Source organism: Lipotes vexillifer, unplaced genomic scaffold, assembly GCF_000442215.2.
Source record: "Lipotes vexillifer unplaced genomic scaffold, Lipotes_vexillifer_v1.1 scaffold1188, whole genome shotgun sequence".
Taxonomy (NCBI): domain Eukaryota; kingdom Metazoa; phylum Chordata; class Mammalia; order Artiodactyla; family Lipotidae; genus Lipotes; species Lipotes vexillifer.
Genome location: NW_006799221.1, coordinates 526,140 through 537,653, shown reverse-complemented (window position 1 = coordinate 537,653; position 11,514 = coordinate 526,140). Strand labels below are relative to the sequence as shown.

The 11,514-nt window shown below is 34.8% G+C and overlaps 1 protein-coding gene across 2 annotated transcripts in view; it reads left to right on the top strand.

The window, feature by feature from the left end:
- The window catches only part of MNAT1 (MNAT1 component of CDK activating kinase), a 228,030-nt gene that overhangs the window by 43,052 nt on the left and 173,464 nt on the right, over window positions 1-11,514 (top strand). For both annotated transcript variants that reach the window (XM_007471508.1, XM_007471507.1), the window contains exons 2-3: window positions 4,049-4,201; window positions 6,503-6,576. In XM_007471508.1, coding sequence (XP_007471570.1) covers window positions 4,049-4,201; window positions 6,503-6,576 — 227 coding nt within the window. The remainder of the gene's footprint in view (window positions 1-4,048; window positions 4,202-6,502; window positions 6,577-11,514) is intronic.

The window sequence follows — 11,514 nt, the reverse complement described above, 5'->3', positions numbered from 1 at the left end:
AAAAAAAAAAAAAAAAAAAAAAAATCCAGCTTATCAGTGATATCTTTCATGAATCATGCCTTTGGTGTTGTATCTATAAAGTCATCGCCATACCCGAAGGCATACAGTTTTTTTAAAATTTATTTATTTAATTTATTTTTGGCTGCGTTGGGTCTTTGTCGCTGTGTGCGGGTTTTCTCTAGTTGCGGGGGCTACTCTTCAGGCAGTGCGCAGGCCTCTCATTGTGGTGGCTTCTCTTGTTGCAGAGCACGGGGCTCTAGGGACACGGGCTTCAGTAGTTGTGGCCCACAGGCTTAGTTGCTCCACGGTGTGTGGGATCTTCCCGGACCAAGGCTCGAACCTGTGTCCCCTGCATTGGCAGGCAGATTCTTAACCACTGCGCCACCAGGGAAGCCCCGAGTCATACAGTTTTTATCCTACGTTATACTTAAGGAGTTTTATAGTTTTGCATTTTACATTTAAGCCTGTGAGTTAAGTTTGGAGTTAATTTTTTAAGGGTGTAAGGTTCATGTGTAGATTCATTTTTTTCCATGTGGATGTCCAGTTTGTTGAAGAGACTGTTTTTGCTTCATGTGTTGCCTTTGCTCTTTTGTCAAAGATCAGCTGAGTATATTTATGTGGGTCTATTTCTAGGCTATTTTGTTCCATTGGTCTATTCATCTATTCTTTTACCAATACCACACTGTTTTGATTATTGTAGTTTTGTAGTAAATCTTGAAGTCAGGTAGCATCAGTTTTCCAATTTTGTTCTCCTTCAACATTATGATACCTATTCTGGTCTTTTGCCTTTTTATATAAACTTTAGAATCAGTTCGTTGATGTCCATACAGTAACCTCCTGGTAATTTGATTGGAATTGCATTGAATCTATAGATCAATATGGTAAAAACTGACAACTCAAAATATTGAGTCTTCCTTCCCGTGAACTCTTTCTGTCCATGAATATGGAATATCTCTCCATTTATTTAATTCTTTTTTGATTTTGTTCATAGGAGTTTTGTAGTTTTTCTCATATTGTACATATTTTGTACAGTATATTGTACATATTTTGTTAGATTTACACTTAAACGTTCAAATTTTTGGGAGCTAACATAAATGGTATTGTGTTTTTAATTTCAAATTGCACTTGTTCATTGTTGGTACATAGGAAAGCAGTAGACTTTTTGTATATTGTATCCTGCAACTTTGCTATAATCACTTATTAGTTCTAGAAGTTTTTTGGTTGATTCTTTTGGATGTTTAACATAGACAGTCATGTCATCTGTAAACAAAGAGAGCTCTGTGTCTTCCTTTCCAATCTGTATATCTTTTATTTCCTTTTCTTGTCTTACTGCATTAGCAAAGACTTCCAGTATCATGTTGAAAAGGAGTAGTGACAGTAGGAGACAGTGAGAGTAGGAGACAGTCTTGCTTTGTACCTGATTTTAGTTGGAAAACTTCCAGTTTCTCACCATTAAGTACGATGTTAGCTGTAGGTTTTTTTGTGTCTAGTCTTTGTCAAGATTTTTAATTGACTTCTTAGCTCTGGAAAAAGAAGAAACAAGCTGATTAAAAATCTTGACAGAGGAATATAAGCAGTTAAATATTCTTGATAGAAGAAAATAAAATCTAAAAATAAGTTGTTCAGAGAGAAAAGAGGGCAGGCACCATTCTGGTTTTTAAAAACAAAAGAAAACCAGAAAAATATCTTTGGGAATGGGTAATAACTGAGGATTTGGGCCTTTTCAGCAAATTTTCCTATGTTCTGCAGAATATAAGATTTTGTTTGAAAAAGTTCCTAGCACTCTTGGAGGCAAAAGATTGCCCACATACTGCTCTTTTGGTTGCTCTGCTGCCAGATGAAGTGAACTGGCAATAAGGAACTTTTTCTTCTGTTCTTTTTTTGTATGACTAGTTTTCATGTATATAATCTGTAAATACATATATTGTAAGTATGTAGAAAAAGATCTGGCCACGTAAACGTGGAACTTAACAGTTGTATTACATGTGGGAAGTGAGATGTAGAACAGAATGAAGTAGAACTTTTGAGTTTTTTCTCTATATACTTCTATATTTGAGCTTTAAAAAAAGAATTATTTGTTCTTTTAGCAATTAAAATCAGAAAGGGAAAAGTATGGGAAAATAAATTATTTTAAAAAGACCTTAATACTGTTGAAATCCTTATGATTTAAGGTAGATTTTTAAAAAGTGGAGATGTAGAACTGACGGTGGTAACAAATTATATGTCTGAGATTACAATATGACTTTTAGAAATATTAAAGTGTTCTATATTACCTTGTTAACTGAATTATTGACTCCAAGACCTTGAAATATAGAATATTCTATGTAATGGCTTGATGGTTTTGAGTATTTCAGATGGCTCCTTGCCTATAAATGTCTTTAGTCAGTGTAGTTCTAAAGTGTGCTCATTTTCAACTTCTCTAGTTGGATTTAATTTCCTCCAACCGCAAAGATTAGGCAAAATGTACCACTCCCAATCTTCCCAATCCCAAGTGAATTTTCTGGGGTTTTGTTGATCTTGAATAATGACAACTATGATCTCTGTTCTCCCTCTTAGGGATTTTTTGCCTCTATTTTTTGATGGATTTTTTTTCCCTCTACTTTAAGATAGAAATATGCAAAGGTCGATGTTAGTATTTTACTGATAACTAACCTTAAATATACTTATTTATCTGTATCATTCTTCTCATTTAGCTTATTCCATAAGTCAACTACATATTTGGAAGAAATCAACTTTTCCCTTATTTATTAGAATTTGTCCCTTTTTTTTTTGTGATGTGATGTGTTTAGAATAATAATAGGCCAAATTCCTGCCCTCCATTCTAGTGGAGGTTACAGAAAATCAACACATAAAGAAATAAATAATTTCAAATAGTGCTAAGAAAGGAGTGATTAGGGTTGGTATGGCCTTAACATATGGAGTTGGGCAATATTACAACTGGAGGACTACATACCAAAATGTTTAAATGTTTGAAAGTATGGATCAAGCTACATCTTTAGTGCAGCCTTAGTTCCAACGCTGCATCCTGAGTTACCAGGAACCTGAATCTTTAAGACCCACAGGCTAAAGCAGCTACTTTCTTCTGGTCAGCCTTTCCACTTGCTAGTCTGATTACTAGCGTGGATCTGCTAGGGCAGGGCGGGACAGGGATGATTGGGTGGTGCCTGGACCCATCTAAAACAGTATATGAACTGATCCTGTCAATTCGCAGCAATCTTAATTCGCAAGAATCTCGTTAACCTTGCCAGCTTCTTTCTTTTCCAACTCAAGACTTCCAGGAAGTTCTAAGTTCTTCCCCAAATTGTACTACCCCAGAAGGGAGGAAAGAAGGGATGGAGGTATTTGGGAAACTTGGCTTGCCTCAGCAATCACTTTGGTGAATTTAGGACAGCCAGGTTTAACTGATGAAAGATTTTATAAGTAGCCACTCTTTCTAGGATTTCTCAGGGCAGAAGCTGTGGTGATTTTCTCCTTTCTCCACATATACTAGGTCACTCTCAGTTCTTTATCCTCTGGCCTGGGGGCCTCCTTCAGCTAGCACCTCTCCCTTTTGAGTAACTGCCACTTACTCAATTGCTAACAGAACTTTAAAAAACTTCCTTACAAAGGCTGAAAGGGGAAAAAAAAGTTTTTGTTTTAGGGATTATGATATGCAGGGTTCTCTAAAGTGCAGGCCCCTGCCAGGTCTAAGGGTGATACTGGACTGAGAGTGGAGTTGACCCTAGACTGCTCTTTTACGTGCCTCTTTGACTTCCCCCTGTCCTGCTATCTGAGTCCTCCCAGATCCCAAATCAATTTTTAAAAACTTGTATATTTGTTTAATTTGTAAAAGTAAACTGGTAACCCTTGGGACACCTATGTCTGAACTAGGCTCCAAATGAAAATGAACTTTTTTCCCAAAGGTTTTTAATAAGAGTTTAAGTAGCAATGATTAATTTTCCTGCCCCCCCGCAGCCCCCTCAAACAAACACCAAAACAAAGGCAAACTATATACAGAGTTGTTGCCAATTTGAATTCTAGCTTAAAAGTTATATTTTTCTCCTTACAGGTGTGAAAGTTGCGTGGACTTACTCTTTGTGAGAGGAGCTGGAAACTGTCCTGAGTGTGGCACTCCACTTAGAAAGAGCAACTTCAGGGTACAACTCTTTGAAGATCCTACCGTTGACAAGGAAGTTGAGATTCGGAAAAAAGTGCTAAAGATGTAAGTGTTAATGTTTGAATGCTTCAGTTCACAAAGAGGACTTTAACAATTATTTCTGTAATTGATATAATTATTTACTTGTAGAACTGTGGGCAGTTTGACAAGTGAATAAGTATAAATTCATCTATGTAATTGTTCAATGTTAAAAAATTTATTAAGGTCTTAGAGAACTCAGTAATATTAATTATCTAATCTTTTTTTTATTTGTCTGCGTCAGGTCTTAGTTGAGGCATGTGGGATCTTTTGTTGCGTCCCGCAGGCTCTTCATTGTGGCGTGCGGGCTTCTCTCTAGTTGTGGCGTCTGGTTTTTCTCTTCTCTAGTTGTGGCATGCAGGCTCCTGAGCACGTGGGCTCTGTAGTTTGCGGAACGCGGGCTCTCTCTAGATGAGGCGTGCGAGCTCAGTAGTTGTGGCGTGCGGGCATAGTTGTCCCACCACATGTGGGATCTTAGTTCCCCTACCAGGGATCGAACTGCCGTCCCCTGCATTGGAAGGCGGATTCTTTACCACTGGACCACCAGGGAAGTCCCTAATTATCTAATCTTTGTTAGAGAAGTGTAAATGTTTCTTATTAAAAAATTAAAAAAAAAATTTTTGGCCACTCCATGTGGCTTGCAGGATCTCAGTTCCCTTCCAGGCAGGGATGGAACCCAGACCATGGCAGTGCAAGCCCAGAATCCTAACTACTAGGCCATCGGGGAACTCCCAGAGAAGAGTAAATCCTCCAAATTGATGGCTTCACAATTTATTTGCTTTATTTATTCTTTAATTTAATTAGTAAATATATAATGAGTACCTACTCTTTTCGAACAGTGTTATACATATTAGGCCCTCGAAAGTCTTACAGTACAGTAGCTTGGATAACATAGACATAGACAGTAAAACAGGCAAACAAAACAAATATGTGATCATACATTGAGAAAAATGCTATGAAGTTAGGGACTGAATGTTGTTGTGAGTCAGTGATGTAAGGTAAGGCCTGAGGAGGTAACATTTAAGTTGAGATTGAAAGCTATTAGAGAAAAATCAGCATTAGCTACAATTTATTTTGATAGATCTCTCTGTGTGTATGTGAGTACATAAATATTTCTAATATTCTTTTTCACTTATGATTTATTTTTTTTACTCTTTGTTAATAGTTTTGGATTTCATTTTATCTGTACTTTTGTTATAAGCCACTTTATTGTTTTTTATTTATTTATTTTTTTGTTCTTTTTTTTTAAACATCTTTATTGGAGTATAATTGCTTTACAATGGTATGTTAGTTTTATTGTTTTTTAGATTTAAAGAATTAATATCTATCTATCTAGGTGGTCTACATTTCAACCTTGGTCACCAATGCTTTAGCAGCATCTGTCTAGGTTCTTTACTAGATAAAGTGTTACTTTATCAATACCCCAAGCTACTCTTTTAGTTTTTGGATTGCTTATGGGAGATAGTCTCTCTTAGATTCTTATCTTTTTCATTAAGCCCTCTCGTTTCCTAATTCTTCACAGGCACACTTATAATATTTATAGATTTTCTTGATCTAGCATCCTTTAGACTGTAACTGTCATGAAAAACAGGCAGGTGTCTTTTTATTTATTTATTTTTTAATTTTTTAGAGAAACATTTTATTTGTTTATTTTTAAAAATTTATTTATTTATTTACTTATTTTTGGCTGTGTTGGGTCTTTGTTGCTGCACTCGGGCTTTCTCTAGTTGCAGCGAGTGGGGATTACTCTTCTTTGTGGTGCACGGGCTTCTCATTGCAGTGGCTTCCCTTGTTGCGGAGCATGGGCTCGTGGGCTCAGTAGTTGTGGTGCATGGGCTCAGTTGCTCCACGGCATGTGGGATCTTCCTGGAGCAGGGATTGAACCCGTGTCCCCTGAATTGGCAGGTGGATTCTTAACCACTGTGCCACCAGGGAAATCCCAGGAAGGTGTCTTTTTAATTAATTTTAGCTTTCTGGAAATTAGTGACTCTATTTATTAGAAGTAAACAATATCATAATTCCAATGATAGACCTTGTTTAAGCTCATTTCCCATTTCTTCAGTGTCCTAATTTCTTTATTTTTCCCTTAAGTCTTAGGATTTTACATGTTGTACCATTCTCTCCTGATTCTACTCCTTCTCTGTAGTCATAAGAATTTAAGAACAACATTCTTGCTGTAATTACAAACCTGGTGTCAAGAAAACTGTTTTACACTGTAAGCAGTCCTTTTTTATGTATCATGTATGCATTAGTAAGAACAAACAAACCAGTTAGTTAATATTGAAAGCAAATGATATGGAATATGTTCCTTTTTTTCTTCTCTTAAAGATACAATAAAAGGGAAGAAGACTTTCCTAGTCTAAGAGAATATAATGATTTCCTGGAAGAAGTGGAAGAAATTGGTATGTTTTTAATGCTTATACTTTTGGTGTGCTAACCTGTGTGCTTTTATCTTAGATGCCTAGGAGAATATCTCATATAAAAGTCTGACAGGTTTTGTTGCGGTAGCTGATGTTTACCTAATTATTTTGCATTGCACTTAAAGGACATACTTAAGTAATAAACATTTTGTCTTAGGAAAAATATGACTAATAGAGGTACTACTACTTTATAGCTGGGAAGGAAGGCTGTATGTATATATATCATCTATATGTTGATGATGTATTAGAGTAAACAAGAAAAAAATATTCAGTTTTTTAAGAAATAGGGTTTCCATGAACTGTATCCATGGTGACTAAAGCCATATGTTGTTTATCATCATTTATGCTTCTGTGCATGCAGTAATTTGAAAATACTTTGAAGCAGTTGACTGTTGAAGTGGCATTCTATTATTCAATGTTATTCTAGAATCTGAAGTTAGAGTAATCTTAGTGCTTATTCTTTCTATTGTGATTAGTCAAAAAGAAGCGTTCATCAAAAGAAAGTATTGTTTCTGCTTTTTTTAATAAGATTTCACAGATGTTAAAAAGTCTGAATTTGTTATACGTCAATTAAAATAATTAATGTTGTTTTTTAAAAACTTGCCATAATATTACTCACCATAGGTTTGGAAATAATACAAAAATTAGAGACTATGAAAATTAGAACAAGACTAAGAGAATTAAACAGTTATCTTTTTATTCTTCTCTCAAACCTGATAGCCAAGCTATACTCACATTATTTCGTATTTAAAATATGATTATAATAAAATTTATCATTCTTTAAAATATTTATATATGGTAAATATTTAGAAAATTCAAATTCCTGAGGAATGGAGTATTCTAGTTCCTTTAATTTCTTTATTAACTAAGAAAAACCCAGAAAATCTTTTGTTTCACCTGTTTTTGAAACTTTTCTAAAATACCTAAGTTCATTTATTATATCATAGCAAGTAGCATGTACAGACATAATTTAGGCTTTTTCTGGGATCTTTTAGTGCCTTGGAGCCATTGCTTTTTTATTCTAATTGTATTCATTGTACTTTGTATGTATGTAGTCTTAGCAACCATGAATGGCTATGAACTTTAGCTGAAAAGATGATAGAATTGGGAGTGCTAAGACAAAGTAGAAAAGTTAGGATATAGACTGAGAAGATAAACTGAAAACAAATCTGCAAGAATGGGCAAGTGTGCAGGTATGTAGAAATCTGACTATACTTAGATATTTGGTTTAGGACAGGCAGTTGGACACCAAGCAGGAAGACACTCAGCTTACATTTATTCTGAAGTCCGTGTTGTTATTCAAAAGTCTGGTCAGGCAATGAAGGGAAAGGAGATTGTAGATGTCACAGAGCAAGTTGAATACGTGGTCACAAGTCCAAGCAGGCAGGTAGGATAATTAAAAGAAACTGATGGACAAAGAAGGTGCGGAAGATGGTATCTTGATTCTGGAACAAGATTTTAGTTGAGCCATGATTTTAAGAAATACATGTTTTTTGCTATGAAGTTTGAAGATACGAACAACTTGAGGGCCCATAGGTAAAATCATGTCCAGAAGTGGGAGCTAGGATTGACAGGTAAGAGCAAGTCCAGATATTAGGGCTTACAATATGCCGTTTTTTTCTTGACCAGATAAGAAAGCTGGCTCAGAGCATTTCATCTGAAAGTGATTCTGCTATTATGTATTGATATATTCACGAAGGACTATCTTTAGTTGCATTATGTTGACGCTCTCTTAACAAAACTCCGCTTAACTGACTCATTGGAGTAACTGATATTTCCCAGTCCTTCTGTAACATGTACTGACTGATGATCGAAGTGTAATGAATGCATGATGAATCTTGTCCGTTACAAGATTTCTATACCTCTGTACTTCTCTCACCAGTTCAGTTATATATCGAGTTGGTTGTACTGGTAATCAAACCTTCTTATGCCAGTTGTACTTGTTATTGTAATTAATTTAATTAAGTAGTTTATAAGATTGGGAAAAATTAAAAACCTCTAGAAGGATTCTAGTTCTCAGGTCCTTGGTCCATTTTAAAAAGATGGAAACTGAGCAGTATAAATGACAGGTACGGTTTATACAAGAAGGAAGCACAATTCGCATTAAAAACGGTACCTTGACTGTGTGTTATTACATTAGAGAATGACTATACACTTACTGCATATGCTTTAAGTCAAAATAAAGTGTTTAAGGAGAGTGTATGTATGTTTCCCTTCTTTAACAGACTTTTCTAAGTAATCAACTACTGATCCTGATCATGTTGGGCAAAGAGCAGTTCTGCTGCATTTGAAAATATTGATGAAGTTTGGGACCTCGCTTCATGGACTTATAGTTTATTTTCTGAACTTTAGCTCAATTCAGCAAATAGTAATTGTTCTATGTGAACTATTTACTTGCTGAGGATATATGATCTTTGTGTTCAGTAAGTTCATACTCTAAAGGGGGAGATAATTATGTAATTATAATTTAATGTGAAAGCAGTGTAGGCATTTATTTATAAAGTGTTTCAGGAATATAGATAGCAAAACAGTTAATTCAGCATTAGGAAATAGCGGTAAAGTTTGAACACATTTGAGTTCGATCTTAAAAGATGAATAGTAGTTTACCAGGTAGAAAGAGGATGGAAGAACATTTGTAGCAAAAGACAAAGTCACAGAGATATAAAGGTGTTGAGCATGTTGGGTAATGTAGCAAGTAATCTGTTATAGGTAAGTAGACATGGGGAATGACTAGAAATGAGGTTTGAAAAACAGATTGGACCTGGGTTAATGAGGGCTTTGTAAGCTAGACTGTAAGGGTAAGATTTTATTCTATGGCCAGTAGACAGCCAGCCGAATACTGTGGTAGTGATGTGGAATATTGACAGGAGATACTTGAGGCTGGGAAACCATTTTTTAGGGGCTGTAGCAGCAATTTGGGTGAGAAATAATGAGTGCTTAGAGTAGGTAGCAACTGAGGGAGGTAGATAAAAGGGATGTTTTAGAAGTAAAATATTCGAGGGACTAATTTCGTGTAGGAAGTGAGGTTAGAAAGAGCAGGCAAGGATGAATTGCGGTATTCTGGCCTTGAGCAGTTGCTGGTGTTAATTTAGAAAATAAAAGCGGGAGAACTGGCATTATTTTCCATTGTTTTGTTTTGTTGGGTAGAGAGTATGGAAATGAGGGTACGACCAGTTTTAGCCCTCTTAAATTTTGTTAGGGTGTGACTGCACCACTTAGTTATGTGTCTTTGTTCTGATTGTTATGGTATAAATAAAACTTTTTTTTTAAACTTCCTTTTAAAATCTTGTTTCAGTACCTGTGTACTTTGTGTCTTATTCATGCTTTTAAAGGTGATTAGTTGGATGTTTGTGGTATCTGTATTGGCTATCTCTGTGTTAATCAAAAGTATAATTTTCACAACTCTTGAGATAGGCATTTTAATCCCTGTTTTGCATATGGAGAGGGGGTACAGAGAGTTTAAGTATTGTGCTGAAGATCACATTACTAGTAAATAATGGAGCCATATTTTGAACATGGGTTTTCCTCTCTCAGAGCCGATGAAAGTGCTTAGTAGTCTCAGAGAATAGTTAGTAGTCTGAGTCTAGAACATGGGATGCAGATTGGTAGAATAGTGGGAGATGAGAGAAAGAAGTAGGTTGGAGCTGTAGTTTGAAGGATCTTAAAGAAGTTTGGATGGAAGGAAGGAAGGTAAGAGGGTGATACTGAAGATGGTTAGAGTGAAAGGAATAGAGTTGGTAGGGTGGCTAAGGACTCAGTGTTTGAGGATTTATAAATTGGGGATTGGTCATTTTGTTATATAAATTTCCTTATGAATCCTTTGAATATCATGAATATAAAAATTTTAAAGTATTAGAATTTTGAATAATGGCATAAAAATTATAGTAGAGGGGGCACACATGAAGGTGAACTTTCTTATAGCATTAATAATAGGCTCTTTTCTGTGGTTATGACAATCTAAACATAAAAATTCTTGTTCCTTTTGGCCTCAGGGATTATCTCAAAGGTTTGTCCTTAGTTTCATAATACACATTCTTTTGGTTCAGGGTATGCTTATTTTAAAAGGGTGAGAAAGTCCTAAGGGCTTTAATTATAAATTCTGGATGTCAAAAAGACTTCAAAATTGTGCTCAAATAACATTAAATCTTTCAGAAAATACAATAGGTTTTTTGTTGTCTTTTAATACTTGACTAAAGGCAGGTCAACCTCTGAGCTAAACCAGTAACCAGATAGATAAAGGGCCAAATGATTGTTACAGAAAATTGTTCCTTTTTCTTCAAGGCTATTATACCAACCTGATTCATTGTGGCATGAATGAGACTTGCTTCTTCTGAAAATTTTTCAAAATTGTAATCCACTTTTATGTTTTTTTCTTTTTTTTAAAGGAAGAGATTTGTATTACTTATGATTACAATTTGTATCTATTATATTGCTGTTACCTTTGCTTTTTCAATTAAAAAATGAAATAAACAAATTAGTTACTTTAGTTTCATTAGAATTCATAAAGTTTTTAATAAGCATAAAAGAAAGAAATTGTCTATAAACAGACAGTTTTCACTTAGAATTTAACTTTACTGTTTCTAGGTTCTATTTAATGGGAAGTTTAAATTAGTACATTGTCTAGCTTGCTGATAAATTGTAATATTTTTTTCTTAAACTGCTGTAAACATTCTAGTAGAGTTCAACATAGGATATCAACTTGATTACCTTTACTTGTCAGTAGATTCATACCATAAGAAACAAAAATTATTTTTTCCTATAGTTTAGCATCTGCTTACTTTGCCATTCTGTATAATTCATTTCTGTAATTATAAAGCTCATTTAAATTAAATCTATATTTATAAAGATAATTATAAATATTAGCATTGATTTATTTTTGCTTTTTTTTTTTTTTTTTTTTTGTGGTATGGGGTACTTTCT